Source organism: Sarcophilus harrisii, chromosome 4 (genome assembly GCF_902635505.1).
Source record: "Sarcophilus harrisii chromosome 4, mSarHar1.11, whole genome shotgun sequence".
NCBI classification, from domain to species: domain Eukaryota; kingdom Metazoa; phylum Chordata; class Mammalia; order Dasyuromorphia; family Dasyuridae; genus Sarcophilus; species Sarcophilus harrisii.
Window position 1 is genome coordinate 257,747,008 of NC_045429.1, and position 17,063 is coordinate 257,764,070.

The following is a 17,063-nucleotide window of genomic DNA, read 5'->3' on the forward strand; positions in this document are numbered from 1 at the left end:
TTAATCTATTTGTGAAGTTCAAGTCAGAAACCTGTTTTATTTTAAGGAATAGAATCTTGAGTTATCTTAGTAAGAGAAATGTTTGTAATATATATTCCATTTGAATAGGACTATTCTAATACAAGCAATTCAATTTGATATATACACTGTTCTCTGTACACAATTAGGAATTCATAGTGTAAGTGTATCTATACAACTCATTCCAAATCTTTTGCTACAAGTGAAATTAACTGTGACTTTTATGTCAATTATTTATCATAGGTTGTCTTTTTTTTAAAAGTGTTAATGTAACATATTTTTGTGAGAATTAGATTTTAACCTGTCTTTGTCTCTCCTAAAGGGGAACTGAATTCAATTGAGTTGGAATTAAATGAAATGATATTTAAATTCAAAGTTTTAAAATAATTAATAAAGTAAAGAAATTGAGTAAAATCTTTGAGAAAACAAGATCAAATGAAGATTTTAAGAGTTCTGCTTTCTATGGTATTTTAAAATATTTAACTTTTGATTTTTCAGTTTGCCAATTTAAATCATATAAAGTTAAATGAAGATGGAATCAATACTAATTTATAAAAGCACTCAGCCCTAGTTTATATGTCTACTTTGGTAAATATTAAATCTTTAACTAGAAGGACTCATTTATAAGTCAAAAGCTCATAGATTAAAAAAAAAAAAAAAAAAAAAAACTTCCCTTTAGCTTGTTAGCAGTGTTTATATCAGGTACAGAATTCAGATAAAGATGGAAATAACAAGGGGTATTTAAAAGCTAAATTTTCTGAAATTTCAAGTAAACTACGGGATCCTAATTTGGTTCCCCCTGCCATCTTCTACCCCCATAGTTCTTTTATTAGGTCAGAACCACAAAATTCGCGCTGGTTTTCATCCCATGAACTAGTTTTTGGAGAAGTAAACTTTGACATTTATATTGAAATCTTGTTTGGAGATATGTTGGAAAAGATTTTACCAGAAATACTTAACTCATCTTCACAAATAACTTGGAAACAGAAAGGAAATCCACTGAAGTGGCAACCCTGAGGATACAATATTTTCCAGACTGCTCCAAGAAAAGATGAGCCAGGGACTGGATAACTGCATGGGACATTCAAGATCCAAGAGGAAACGTGTTGAATGGTTATTGGGAACCTGTTACTAAACTGTAAGGGGACAATGTTTGTCAGTGTTGATGTTCATTATTTCTGGGTTTTTGTTGTTTGTTTCTCTGGATTTTTTTTATTACCTTCTCTTGTTTATCTTGGTGTTGTATGGATTTCTTCTCTGAATTCGTCCCTGATTTTGGATATTCTTAAATGGTTTATGCTGGGTCTGATCAATGATTCTGGTCCCACTTTATGATTGGAACTATTCTGTATCGCTCCTGATATTTTATATATTGCCTTAACCTCATTTCTATGTCTCTGACTTTATTTAGTTTAGAAATTCTAGGTCCCCAGAGGCCTGGGTTCATTTTTCAGGACATCCTTTGAGGATTAGGTCTCTTGTTAATTTTTTGTCTGCTGATCTTTATCTTTGTTAAATGTCTCTTGACCCTTGCTTCCAGATGTATCACTGGGTGGCATCCATGATAATGTTTTACCAGCTCTGGTAAAACACATTTTCCAAAAACACTGAACCTGGGATGTGCAGAAAGTCCTAAACAAGTCAAGGAAGGGATTTCCCTCTTCCCCATCTAGGTGGTATAATTTGCTATTTGTACCTTCAGGTAGACTCTCAGTCTGTCCTTGAGAGCTTAACCAGCTATAGACAGGTGCCAGTCAGTCTACACCAGACTGATAAACTGCTGGTGCAACTGGGTCCCTTGTTGATTAGCATAACATCATATTGTCATAGTCTCCCCATGGAAAAAGAATGTTGCTTTTGCCATCCTGCTTAATAATGTTCCCCCTTCTTTTCTGCTCCCTTCGTTCTCCCCTACCCCTCCCATTTGGGAGGAAATTGCCTTCCACTGCTCCTATAAGACTTCTCCCTTTTTGTAGCCCACAAATATTTATGTTTAAGTCTGGATTGCGAACTCCTTCATACTTGGTACAGCAATTTCCCATACATGTTCATTTCTCTTGTAATAAATCCAGTTGTGACATATCTCATGGACTTGTGATTTTTTTTCTGGGGGAGGGAGTTAACTTATACAAGTCTATTTGAATCCAATTCTCCTATAGATTGTATCCTGAGGCATCCCCCACCCTCCTCCAGTCTTTAATTGGTTCCTTCTCTATTGCACTCAAATATCCCTCATCATTAAAAAAAAACCTTCACTATACCCCTACCACCTTTTCAAGCTATTATCCTATATTTCTTCTCCCTTTCTCAAGCTCCTTGAAAAAGTTGCCTGTCTTTCCTTTCCTTTCCTCACTAACTTCTCAACCCCTTGCAATCTGGCTTTTAATCTCAACCTTAATTGAAACTCCTCTCTAAAGTTACCATGATCTCTTATATATTATGGTTTTCTCTTAGTCCTAATCCTTGTTAATCCATCCACTGTATTTGACACCACTGGCCACTCTCTCTTACTGGGTTTTCAAGGTACTCTCTTGGTTCATAGCCTGCCTTATCACTCTTTCTCAAGTTTTCTTGGCTGGCTCATCATCCACATACGTATCAAATGCCAGTGATAAACATCTGATATCCAGTATAGAGACTAGGTACAAGATACACCAAAAACCATTCTCCATTAGATAACTGGCCACAGAATCCGATCAAAATATTTTCAAAAGAGCTGCAAATTAGAAGTTATCAAATGAAAACTTACTCTAAATCACTAACAGTAGAGAAATGTAAATTAAAACCATTTTGAGGTTTCGTTGAATGCTATGTAAAACTGGTAAGTTTTATTTTATTTTAATGGAAACAATTCCTATCAAAGGTCACTTGTACATATTGAGTCTGCATGTTGAAGTTATGAAATGGTCCAACCATTCTGGATTTCAATTTGGAATTATGAGAAAAAAAAAAGTGACTGCTGCCCTTATCATTTGACTTAGCAATTCCCCTGATAAACAAACACCCAACGAGGTCAAAGACAAAAATAAAACTCCAAATATATATGACAAAAATATCCATAGCAGCCCTCAGAAACAGCAAAGAACTAGAAGCAAAATAGGTACCCATAAATGGGAAATGATTGAAATCAACCAAAAAAACCCCCAACTTTTTACAATTACTGTGCCAGCAGTGCACTAAGGGCATTAAAAATAATAATAAAAACAGTTAGTGCTCCCAAGGAACTCACATTTTAGTGAGGGAGACAACATGCCAATAACTAGGTGCATAGAAGAGTAAGTGGAAGGCAATTCAGAGGTGGAGATTATTAGCAGCAAAGGGAAACCAGGAAAGGCCTTCATCAGAAAATGGTGTTAGGCCTAAAAGGAAACCAAGGAAATCATAAGAGGTTGCCTTAAGGAGGTATATAAGTATAATATAATATTATTTTGCAATAAGAAATTATTAACATAAGGGACTTCAGATTTTGTATGAAGGGACACTGAATTAAACAAACAGAATTAAGCAACAATATACATAACATAAATAAAAATGCACAACATAATGAAAAAAATCACTAAAAGAAAGTTGAATTCTGAGTAACAGGGCAAAAACAAAAATGAAGATCCTAGAGACGTGATGATGAAATAAATCTCTCTCACAGCAAAGAGAGAGAAAACTGCTAAGCCAGAATATTATTTCCACTGTCAGATATAGACTTATCAGATATTTTTTGTGATTGCTTTTCTGTATTACAAGGAAGGATTCAATCTGTGAAACGAAGAGAAAATTATTCTGATATAAAGACAAATGACATCAATAAAATGTATTTTAAAACAACATAGAAAAGACTGACTACATAAAGAAAAACTATATATATATATATATATATATATAGAGAGAGAGAGAGAGAGAGAGAGAGAGACAGAGAGAGACAGAGGCTACAAGGAAACATAAAGCAGAAGAGTTTTATTGTTATTAATATAAGGTATATTTATAGTTCTGATTATGTGGATTATATTACATGCAGGTGGGAGTGGTATTTGATCATAATTTTAAAACATTTTTTTTTAGAAAGAAGAAAACCAACCATATTAATCTCAGTCAGTATCCTAGTTAATTATTTTGCCCACAAGTTGATAAAAATAAATCTCAATAAATGAGAAAGTACTTTCAAAACTATTAGGAAAGGCAGGATTATTTACAGACTTACCTTCAATGAGAGCACCAATATAAAAATCACCAGGTCCATAGAAAGAGGGTTTGTCTAAAGAGGATCCTGGCTTAGCAATTTTGGTCTTTGTGAGGAATTTACCACCAAAGAAGCCAGAATTTCTGACTGGTGGCTCAAAAATACTGACCATATCTGTGGCTAAGAAATAAGAGAAGATAAAATGGCGTCCTTTATCTTCAGGAATAGGGGATTCCTATGGAAATAAAAAAAATGAGGGAGATAATTATCTAATAGCCGAATAGATAAGCATTTATTTGACTGTTCATGATCTGTAATCTTAGCAATCACTATTTTAAAGTTAGTGAAAACTGAAGGCATAAGAGCAGCATTTGGCCCTTTCACATGTGTATTATATTAAACAGCTATAACTACTGGGTTAGAGTATATTCAGCACTCATTACACATATTTTGCTGCTTCCCAGGCTTAGAGCATTCAAATAGTCCATTTTGTCAAAGGGAAATTTCATTCAACTAATTTTTTCTCGATTTTTTTGCTTGATTGGCTAGGGACTACAACTGGGAACTTCCTCAGCTGACTTAACCAGCTCTAGCTTAATAAAGATATTCTGAATCAGTAGGGTATAATGCAGTGGTTCTCAAACTTTTGTTTTCAGTATCTTTATCCTATTAAAAATTATTGAGGATCTTTCCAAGGAGTTTTTGTTTATCTGGATTATATTTATAGACATTTACCATATTGGAAATAAAAGCTATTTTTGAATTTGTAGACCCTCTAAAAGGGTTTCAGAGATCCCCAGGATTCTCTAGACCATACTTTGAGAACCAAGGCACTGGATTGGAGTGGCAGAAACTTGAATTCAAATCCCATCCCCTTTATTCCTTGGTTATGGCAACCTGGACAAGTCTTTTAAATTTCTCAGCCTCAGTTTTCTCGTCATCACTTTTAAAATAGAAATAATACTGATCTCAAAAAGTTGTTACAAGAATTATTTGAGAATGTCTTAAAGCACTATCTAAATGTCAGCCATCATTATTATTCTGCAAATGAGGAGTGAATTGCAGTCAAATGCAAAGAGGGCTAAAATCTTTCATGAAGCAGCTTTTTCTCTTGATCAATCTTTAGAACCAGAGGAGAGAAGGTCCCTATCACCTATCTAGATCAGTGAATGTCACCTTCAGTTCCTCACTCTCCCTTCTGCACTCCACAAATTCAAAAGGCCAAATCTTGTAATTTCTTGCTTTATATCAACTCTTGCATTGTCCCCTTCTTCTATGATCTTTTGCCTGGACAATTAAAACAGCATGCTGATTGTGGTCTTCTTGTCTCAAGTCTTTCCCCTAATCAATCCACCTTCACATAGCTTTCAAATTGTTGTTCAGTTGTTTTAGAACTGACCAACTTTTTGTGACTCCATTTGAGCTTTTCGTGGCAAACTTGAAGTGGTTTGCTATTTCTTTCTCCAGCTCATTTTACAGATGAGGAAACTGAGGAAAACAGAGTTATGTGACTTGCCCAGGGTCGTACAGCTAATATGTCAAATGCCATTTTTGAGTTCAGGAAGAGGAGTTGTCCTGACTCCAGACCTGCCACTCTAACCACTGCCCTAGATCTGACTGTCACTCCCTTAACTCAAACTAATTTCTTTCTACTGATTGTCATTTTTTCAAAATTTCTATTTTTTTTTTAGTAAACATAATTATTGTAGTACAGCAATACTCTTTTAAGTAAATATGCCCACATAGTGTATATGTTGTTAAAAAAAATTTTTTCCTGATAGGGATCAAAAAAATCTGAAGACTAGTGATTTAGATGATAACTTTTTTTAATAGTTCATTTTTTGTTATTTTGTTATTTTAATTTTTTGCTAAAAATGTTATTCTTTTTTAAGCTTTTTATTTTCAAAACAAATGCATAGATAATTTTTCAACATTAACCCTTACAAAACCTTGTGTTCCCAATATTCCCCTCCTTCCCTCCACCCCTCCCCTAGATGGCATGTAATCCAAAATCCTGTTAAAATATGTTAAATATACATAAATAAATATATGTATATAATATATTTATACCAATATGTATATAATATATTTATACAATAATCTTGCTGCACAAGAAAAATCAGAGATGATAACTTTTTTATACTTTATGGGAGTCATGAGATTTTTGCTCACAAAAAAATTTTAGTTTCTTAAACTTTTCCCCATATATATATATTTTTTTTAACCTAACCTTTTAATCACCCTCATGATTCACTTGTAGGCCTTCTTCAAGTTCTCCACATCCCATTAGTTTGGGACCTCAGAACAACATTTGCTCCACTATAGCAACTCTTTACGACTAATTCACTTTGTTTTCAATCCCCTTCTTGACCCAAGACCTTTTTCTGCTCTAATATTACCTAAGGAATTATTCTTATCTTGGATTCATGTTGTTTGTTTTATCCTCTGAAGAGTATCTCTAGGGTATTATTCCTTACTGAACTTCATTCTGTTTATTTCTAATCATTTCCCCATTTAACCAAGACAATTTGAACTCTAATCCTATTTTCCAGTGTGCCAGCCACATACACACAGCTGCCCCCTTTCCTCTGTCTGTGGGCCTCTGACTTCTTCCCCCAGCTTATTCTTCAAACTTAATAAGTATTCTCAATCTCATTATACTAGTTTTTTGGGGAAAAATGTCAACAACATTGCTACTGTTATGAAATCTCCTTGTAACATCACTTTGCATGTATTGAGTTCAAATAGACTCTGGCCTTTGGAAACAACTTTGAGCAAGATCCTTTGGCCAATTGTTCTAGATGACATTTTCCCAGTTTATTCATGAGCAAGATGATTGAGACATAAACAGAATCTGCCCTGTAGTCAAGATAAATTTAATTTAACAATTCTGCTCAGTTAACCAACTCTGTCATTACTCAGCACCCTGTCCACTTTGCTAATTAATTTTGGGATGATTTTTTTCCAGGCTTGTCAGGCATGGAAGCTAAATTTGTAAATCTATCATTTCCAATGTCATCTTTCTTGCCTTCCCCTCCTCCCACAACGTAAGCACTAATACTGATAATGATAATACTTGTGTGAAACAGAGCAAAAAAAACTGGATCTGGGAGCCAAGAGTCTAGGTCCTATATCTGTGACCTTAAGAAGGACAATTCTCTGTTCTAGCTCTGCTTCTTCAAGTGTAAAATGAAGAGAGTTAGACTTAATTATCTCTCAAATTCTTTCTGCTTCACTTTTTAAATGATTCCCTATCTCCCTTTACAGTTTACAAAGTGTCTCATTATATCCTCACAACAATCTGGGTGCCCTTCTAGGTTCCTATATACATAAAGGGACTCTTTGCCTTAATTTCTCTGGGTCTTAATGTCTTCCTCTATGAAATCAATTAAATAGACTAAATGATGTCTCAAATCCCTTTAAATCCTGATATTCTAATATATTCTTTAAGTATTTACTGGTGGCCCACTCAGCAAGACTTCATCTTAAAAAGATATCTGGGTGAACTCCAAAGTTCAGTGTAAAACGGAGATAGTGCCAGAGCGACATCTGCTAAGAATCTGCATCAAACTCCTATGTCCCTGTGGCCAGGAAGAAGGGAAGGAGGTTGTCAAAGATGACTGGTGACTGAGTCAGGAGGAGTGGTCTACTTGATGTGGTATAAAAGAAATTGAGGAGAAAGAGGTCCAGCTATTTTGCAATACTTACTGAGCTTTCTGGCCCTTGGACTTCCAGCAATGGCAGATGGAGGACTTCTCTATTCTCCCTTGGACCAGCGGCAGCAGAGGCAGATATGAGCATATGGCTGAATCCAACCCAGCCAGAGAGTATAATGTGTGCTTTATGTGTTACTGTTATGTATTTCTGGGTTTGTTTGTGAAAGCTTATAAGGTATCGGTATTTAAGCATTTTTTAGAGGTAGAGGAAATAAATTGTTGTCCTAGACCTGATAACCACATTGTACGTTGGATACTTGTTCTAGGTCTATTACCTGAGCCAAATTTCAACTTTATTTTTAGATCTGTCTATACTTCCAATATGTACAGTGTAAAAGGAAAAAAATTCTGTTTAAATGAGGATTTCAGTTAATCTGGATCAGGAAGTCCATCCACAATCTCCTCAAAAGGCATTTTTAAACACCTACTTATAAAAGGCATGATATCAAGTAAGTAAGACAGAGTCCCCAATAAATATCAATATATAGAAAGCAACAGGAGAGAGAAAGGAACACTTGACTAGAAAGTAGAGGATTTAGTTTCTACTTGCTCTATGAACTATGAAGTTTTGGGCAATCATGTTAATAGCCCTAAATGTATCAGTTGTACAACAGAAATAATGATAATACTTGATCCATTCAAAAGCAAGGAGCGAAGTCTATTATGCTTTGACAAGTAAATCCACTGGCAAGTGAATCACATACTGAACAGTCATGGTCTAAGGGATCTTTATGAAAACAGTACTCACCAGCACAGCCCTATATCGAAGCACCTTGTTATCACCCATCAACATCTTGATAATATCTTTTCGGGGAGGCTTTGGAATCAGGGCAAAGCAATTCTGAGCAGAATCTTCAATGAGTCCAAAACCATTATAGGGAGGTAATTCCTGGGGAAAAGTGGGAGGCAAGAGGGGTTAATTATGATTTTAAAAGATATTAACTTCCATCCAAATGTGAGTTCCTTACAAGGACCATGTTTTTTTTCCTTTCTTTATATGCTCAGTACTTAGTACAATGCCCGTTATCATCCATCAACATCTTGATATCATTTTTTCTGGGAGGCTTTGGAATCAGGGCAAAGCAATTCTGAGCAGAAGCTTCAATGAGTCCATTGACGGTTGTTCAGTCTCGACTCCTTTTGGAGCTACCTTGGCAGATACTGAAGCAATTTGCCATTTTCTTCTGCTGCTCATTTTACAGGTGAGGAAACTGAGGCAAATAGAGAAGTGACTTGACCAGGGTCACACAGCTAGGAGGTACCTGAGGCCAGATTTGAACTCAGAAAAATGAGTCTTCTTGTCTCTAGGCCCAACACTCCAACCACTGCACCATTTAGCTGCTCTGTCTAAATACTTAATAAATGCTTGTTGAGTGAATGATTTCCTTTAAAATCCTCTTCTCACATCCCATCACGGTGTGAAGGTGACTCTGCGCTCTCCACGGTTAGGCCAGTAGCCCTCAAGGCCCATCTAAGTTGGAAGAACTCCAAGTATGGACCTAGTGACTATGTCTGTCCTCTGAGGACCACTGGAGGGGCTCATTACTAGGCTGGCTGTCAGATCCTGAGGTATTTTAAGTATTATTAATAGCATTGAAATGTTTTGAAAAAACCTTGACTAATCAATAACTCCTTCATTTTTGTGTGTGGTCAGATAAGGCAATGCACTTTCATAGGCATTTCTACAAACCATGCAGCATCATTTACTAGAAAGGATCCTTGATTGAGATGTCAGGAGGCCTGAGTTCAAGTTCAATCTCTATAACTTTCTGCTTTGAGCTAGGGCAAGTCACTTAGCCCTCTGTGAAGTCCCTAAAGAGAATAGCATCTGCTCTAATTTCTTCAGTTAAACTGTTTTCAGTAAATTATAAATAACTAACTATGTGTAATCTGGGCTTCCAAGTCTGGGGCACTTTGCGTGCTACTGTTTGTACAGAAGGAAGCTATTCAGGGGTGCAAAGAACTCAATGTGATACATTAGAATGTAAGCTTCTTGAGAAGAGGGATTGTCTTTTGCTTCCTTTTGTGTTCTTAGAGCTTAGTATTGTGCCTGGCGCATAGTAGGCACTTTGTGTTTATTACTGATTGACTGAATGATGATGTCTACTTATGGGAATAACAGAGTTGGTGAGAGCTTTTGGAAGGAGCTCCTGACAATATATTATCTCCACCAGTTGGAAGCCTCCTCATATCCACATTGGTGTAACAAAAACTTTGAAGTACAGGTAGCATAAAAATAAATAATTATTATATCTTTTTAGTTATTAATTCACTATTGTAAAGAAAGGTATGAACTGTATTTCAAGGTTTTCCAGGTAAGGGGTGCAATTTATATTATTCTTTATAACAAAATTTTACTAAGGTAAAAATTATATGGACTTCATTATAATGAAATTTAACATATATTTGTATATAGATATACATATATCTGTGTATATATATATATATATATATGTATGTGTGTGTGTCTATATATATACATAAATGTGTATGTATGGAAAAGCCAAGTTACTTTGCTATGTAACCTCATTGCCCCTTCATTATTACCCATTTACTTCTCATTTTCTTACAATTTGGCTTGTGATCCCACACACTTTATTCTTTTAAGTTATCAACTCTCAAAAGCTAAATCCAATAGTCTTTCCTCATTAATAATGTTGGTAAACTTTCCTTCCTAAGCATTCCCTCTTCCCTTGGCTCTTGTGACATTACTCACTCCTTGTTTTCCCAGCATATTGGTCAGAGCATTCTGCAGGTGTCTTTGGCTGAATCATCATCCACTAAGAGTGAGTTCTTCAGGTCTCTATCCTGGGCTCTTTCTTTGTTCTCTTTCTACAGTATTTTTTTTAGGAATCTCCTTAAGTTTCATAGTTCAGGTATCATCTTTACAAAGATGATTCCCAAATCTCTAGCTAACTAGAACTAACCTTCTGTCATGAATTGTCAACTCTCTAATGCATAGGGTATCTCTTTATGGGTTGATTCTTGTGCATCTCACACTTGTCCAAAAGAGAACTCAACGTCTTCTCCCCAGAGCTTGCCTTCTTCAATTTCACCTATTTCTATTAGAAATACAGCTTTCTCAGGCTAACCTCTCAGGTTATATCTGTCAATCCTTGACACCTCCCTCTTTCTTCTCCCTACCTCCAAACCTAATCAAGTCTCCTATATTTTAGTTTCCAAACATTTCTCACATTAATTTCCTCCTGTCTTCTCACACAGTTATTACACTAATTCAGAGGCTCATTATCTTTCCTTGGTATTACTATAAGTAGCCTAACAGGTATCTTTTCCTCAATTCTCTCTCCTTAATTTGCCTTTCACAAAATTTCTAAACCTCTGTTCCCAAGACATAGGAATGGCATTTTTTTTTTTTACTTCTCAAAAACTTAAGTGGCTCCCCTTTGTATTTAAGATGAATTAAAAAAACCACTTAATCTTGCATTTAAAGACTCCCATAATCTGATTTCCACTCACTTTTCTATGTCCAACTTCATTTCATACTGTTCCTTTTTGGAACTCTGTTTTCCAGAAAAATTAGATAACCAGTTATTACCAAAAATCAATACTCAATCTTCCACACAATTCATCTTTCATGCCTAGATTGTATTTCATTTCTGCTTCTCAGGATCTTTGTCTTTCTCTAAGTTTCAAGTCCTCCATGACTTGAGCTGCCCAGCTGAGGGCTCTCTTTCTCTTCAATTTTCCTTAAACTGTATCTATTTGTGTAGGATATAAACTCGTTGAGGGTGGAAAGATTGTTGTTGTTTTTTTTTAATCTTCATATCTTCTTGAAGCAAACTAATGATGAGTTATTGAGTGCTTTCCTAGTAACCATGAGTGTTAAAATACTAAAAGATCCAGAATAAGCCATTGATATTTATTACTATTCAAAGAAATTGGTCCAAAAATTGAGATGGGGAAAAAATAAATTAAGATTGTTTGCTGTTCAATCTATGACATGATGTTAGATGGGAAGACTGATGAGTTAGTTCATTAGCACATATATTATAGAGGCACTGTGAATGAACAGTGATCTAGAGACAAAATTGAATAGGAAGAAAAAAGTAGGTGAGATTGTTTTGAGTAATTATAGAGAGCTTTCAATAATCCCAAGATGTCCCCCAACTTCCCAAAAAAATCTTTTAAAATCAATATTCTTCTGTTGATGCCATATAGTTACAAATCAAAAAATACCAATTTCCAAAGAATAAAAATTAGTTATGACCAAAAAAGCAACAGGGAGGCATATGGTAGACATAAGCAAGATGAAACATATTGCCAATTATGACTTGAACACAAAAAATAGTGTAAACGATATCATCCAGGAAATAAATATGGTTTATTATACATTTTTAAGGGCTTGCCTGTAAGGCATGGTGTCAGGCTCCAATGATCTAAAGACAAAATGTGAAATACCTGCTCTCAAAAAATGTCCATCCTATGAAGTGAAAAGATGGGCCAGTCATCACATAGCAAGAGCCAAGTATAATGGAAAGCCAAAGTAGTGCAATGATAGTCATAGGTGGAACTAAGAATAACAGAAGTCACAAAAAGAAATTTAGGCTTGAGGTAAGAATAATTTTCTTAATAATTAGAGCTATTCTGAAGTGGAACGGGTAGATCTGGGAGATTTCAAGCAAGACTGAATGATTACGATTTGTTGAGCATGGTCTAGTGATGACTGGTTTTGGGGTATAAATTGGGCTGTATGGTTGTTAGGGTCCCTTTTAACTCTGAAATTTCTTTTTCATTCAGCAACCTGGACAGATGGATAATCTCTGAAGAATCTGAAGGTGCTATGAAAAGAATGCTGGGTTTGGAGGCTGGGAACCTGGTTTTAAATCTAATTTGGGAAGTACAACTTATTTTTCCATAATTACCTACTTTTTATGCAATCTTCAAATGTGACATCTTGAAGCAGAAGTCATTTTCAATTAATTATTATTAATCCTTCTAAGTAGATCACACACACATAAGTTAAATTCCATTGTGATTAACTCCACAGTCAATCCAATTTTTGTTGAAGCAGAATTTTGTTATAATATATACTTTCCTAGAATTTGCATTTGAAAAGCGCAAAAGCCAAAAAACACAACTAAAACTTTTCATTTCTCTAGTGACACAACCAATGAAAAGAATTACTTGGAAGCCAGTTAGAGGGGAGGGCAGGGAGATTTATCTGAAGGGTTTAGCCCCCACTTTCCTCCACTAAGTTCTCAATATTTTTTCTCTACTATGTGGTTCTGCTTAAGTGAGTTCTTCTAGAGAAAATGATCAGAATATGTCAGGGACTACCTTTCAATCCTCACTGACTATTTCCAAGATAATCTAAATCAACATTCTGAACCAGGAAGGTAGACAGAGTTGGACTAAAAAAATAGTTAAACTATCAAGGTATACTCACTTGATCCTGATACTGTTTTCATGGGCAAGAAACAGAAAATGTGTTTGTATAAGATTATTCATCCTAGGGAATTTACCATAACAACATTGACAAAAATATTTAGAATGAGGACCATAAGAAAGGTTTAAGGAGAAAAAAAAAATAACTGGAAAAGTTCTTCCTCATAACCTTTCCTATCCATTTCCTACACCCAAAAATGAATAAGAAGGGGGGAGGGAAGTGAGAAATTAGGAGAAAAACAGAATAAGCTCTAGAGAGGGATCTAGAGTTGGTAAATTTTCATTTGCTTAGAGGAAATGTAATCCAAGAAAACAAAGAACAGTGCTCTCAAGATTTTCCTATTCTATATAGACATTTTCACTGTAATAATATTGTTTAATTCAAATGTATGATATGACAGCTTGTATCTGATGAACATTAAACAGAATTTTACTTGGAGATTGCAGTGTTATACTGAATAAGTAATTTATCCCTCAATATCCCTTATTTATAAAATAAAGATAATGCAATGACATATTTGTGAAAAACGTTCATATCTTAATTGCTATATATTCTGTTGTTTGTGAGATCATTAAGGTTTTTTTTCCTCCAAAGGTTGCTGTTGTACTTAATGAGTATATTTACTAAAATCAAGAATTCAGCCACTGAAAAACTGATTTGTTTTTTAAAAAACTTTTAGCACAAATCCTCAAACAATTTGTTTCAAGAGGCTTTATTGCCCTCAGGAATAGGTAGCAAGCTCTGAACCAGGCACACAGACAAAAATAAAAGTCTTGCTGCTTTTAAGAATAATCATATCTCTTGGACATATATTTCATGAGCAATTTTCCTTCAAATACTTTTGAGGTAAAATAATAATACTTCTCATTTTTAAGGTGATTTGAAGTTCAAAGAGTCTAATGGACAGAATCAATACCAGTCTCACAATGAAGTAGATGAGAGTGTACCTATCAATATGCCTATTTTTAAAATGGGCAAACAAGAGTTAATTGACTTATTCAAGGTTACATAACTAGTCTTGCACAGTGGACAATTTGTCTAATAATTTTTTTTATAATATGATGTCTTAATAATTAGAGTTGTTACACACATAACATTAAGATATATATGTATTTATATGTATACACAGATACCATACTCTTATTCCAGTAAACATAAATCCATATATTAAAAACCTTATAAATTATGTGGCTGAAATGGAATGCTTAAGGGCTGATTTTTGATGCATTGATTTTCATGGAATCCAAAGCACCTTAGACTTTTGCTTCAACATGGATTTTTGTGATGAATTATATCATCAAACTAGGTAGTGTAGTGAATAGCATACCAGGCTTGGAGCCAGGGAGTCTTAAGTTCAAATCCGCCCTCTGGTCACTATCTGTGTGACCCTGAGCAAATCACTTAACTCTGTTTGCCTCAGTTTCCTCATCTATAAAATGAGCTAGAGAAAGAAATGACAAATCATTCCAGTGTCTTCCAAGAAAATCCCAAATGAGGAAGAATCAGACACAAGTGAAAGAAATGAACAACAAAAGAGCAGTTAGCCTCTCACAAAAAAAAGATACCAATGGAAAGCTATACTCTTTTCCATCTCATCCTTAATATCTAAAATGCACACACTTCTTTTTACTTTAATCTTTTTAAGCTGATGGTTTTTGACATGGTCTGCTGGCCTAAAATCGTAAATCTTAAACTACAATTTCTGTCTCAAAAATTCTGTTCTCATCTCACCAAGATTGGTATGCCCTTACCTGTTTTATGACAGGTGGGGGTTTCTTGCTCACATCAATGGTTGGGAATTCAGGAAGCCCAAATTTGTCTCGGCAAAAGTCTCGAGTGAATTTGTCGCAATCATAGATGAAGAAAGTCCGTCCAAGCATGGTAACAGGCTTCCCCACAGCAAAATCTTTGGCAGTGTACCATTCTTGTACGTCCTGATCAGAAACTTCCAGGACACATCGAGGGAAGCTTTCTAATATAAAAACAAGGAGATAAAAAAACCAAAAGTTTGAGTTGGAGGGAAAGCTGATTCTCAATAATCAGCTTTCTCAATCATTCAACAATTTATCAAATGCCCACTATGTGCCGGGCAATGGGGATATGAAGACAATAGTGTTTTCAAGACACTTCCAGTCCACTGTGGGGGCATATATGTACACTAGATAAATATAAAACAAATGGAATAAAAAGAGAAGGAAGAAAGCACTGGCAGTGAGAAGGAAATAAAGTCAATAGATGGCATTTGAAATGGATTTGGAAGGAAAATCTGGCCCAATGAAAAGGCTAAGATACTTCTAAATTTTTATCCTGTCCTAGCCACAGACTATATGTGAATCAAGTTATTTATATTCAGATGTTTCTTCTTTTTGCCTTTATTGTCTCTCATCTCACTCACTTCTCAATCCTTTTGCAATATAACTTTTGACTTCATCATTCCACTAAAACTGTTCTCTCCAAAGTTATTAATAGTCTCTTAAACTGTCAGATCTGATGGCCTTTTCTCAGTCTTAATCCTTCTTGAAGTTATTTACAGCATTTAACATTATTGGCTAACCCCTACTTATGGAGATTCCCTCATTAATCAGTTTTCATTATATTTATTATTTTATATATTATATTTCAATATTATATATTCATATATATTGAATATATAATATATATATATATATATATATATATGTGTGTGTGTGTGTGTGTGTGTGTGTGTGATCTGTTAAGTCTCCTTTGCTGGATCTTCTATATCCTGCATCCTAATTGTGGGTGTACATAGTGAACAAGGCTTCATACTTGAGCTCAGTTCTCTCCCTACATTCTCTGATCAGTTTCTATGGACTAATTATCTTCTCTCTGCAAATGATTCCCGTCTATATATGCAGCTTCAGTCTTTTTCCTGAGTTATATGACTAAGCACCTGCTGGACATTTCAAGTCAGATGGCTCATAAGTGTGTCTAACTCAGCATGTCCAAAACAGAATTCATTATCTTTCTCCCAAAACTATCCCTCTTCTGAACTTCTCTATTTCATGCATCCTTCCATTCATCAGCTCTGCAATCTAAATTCCTTCTTGACTGATTCACCCCACCTATCTAATCAGTTAGCAAATCCTGATGCTATCTTTATATCATATCTCACAACCATCCAATTCTGTCTCCTCATGTAGCCACCAGCTTAGTTTAAGGATCTAATCATCCCTCATCTAAACTACTCATGGATCACTGATTAGTCTCCATCCCTCAGGTTTTTCTTCTCTCTAATCTATGCTCTGCATAGTCACCAGTGATTTTTGTTAAAGCATGATCACTGAGCACATCACTCACCTGCTCAATAAGCACTTAATGTCTATCTTTAAGGATAGGACAGAATGTGTATTTTCTTTAGTAAAGATAATTTTCAGAAGAGGAAACCCCTCTACTTTTTTTTTTTGCTTGATGAATTTTATTTATCTTCTTCTTATTATTATTATTAAAGCTTTTTATTTTCAAAACACATGCACGGATAATTTTTCAACACTGACCCTTGCGTAGCCTTGTGTTCCAAATTTTCCCTTCTTTTCCCCACCCCCTTCCCTAAATGGTAAGCAATCCAATATATGTTATACATGTTAAAATATATGTTATATCCAATATATGTATACATATTTATACAATTCTCTTGCTGCACAAGAAAAGTCAGATTAAAAATGAAAGGAATGAAAAAGAAAACAAAAGCAAGCAAACAACAACAAAAAGAGCAAGGATGTTATGTTGTGAT

The 17,063-nt window shown here is 34.9% G+C and overlaps 1 protein-coding gene across 1 annotated transcript in view; it reads right to left on the reverse strand.

Moving 5' to 3' along the window:
* The window catches only part of EFHC1 (EF-hand domain containing 1), a 92,197-nt gene that overhangs the window by 16,895 nt on the left and 58,239 nt on the right, over positions 1 to 17,063 (reverse strand). Inside the window, exons 6-8 of the mRNA XM_003769149.3 lie at positions 15,064 to 15,284; positions 8,654 to 8,794; positions 4,211 to 4,424 (exon numbers count right to left, since the gene is read on the reverse strand). Coding sequence (XP_003769197.2) covers positions 4,211 to 4,424; positions 8,654 to 8,794; positions 15,064 to 15,284 — 576 coding nt within the window. The remainder of the gene's footprint in view (positions 1 to 4,210; positions 4,425 to 8,653; positions 8,795 to 15,063; positions 15,285 to 17,063) is intronic.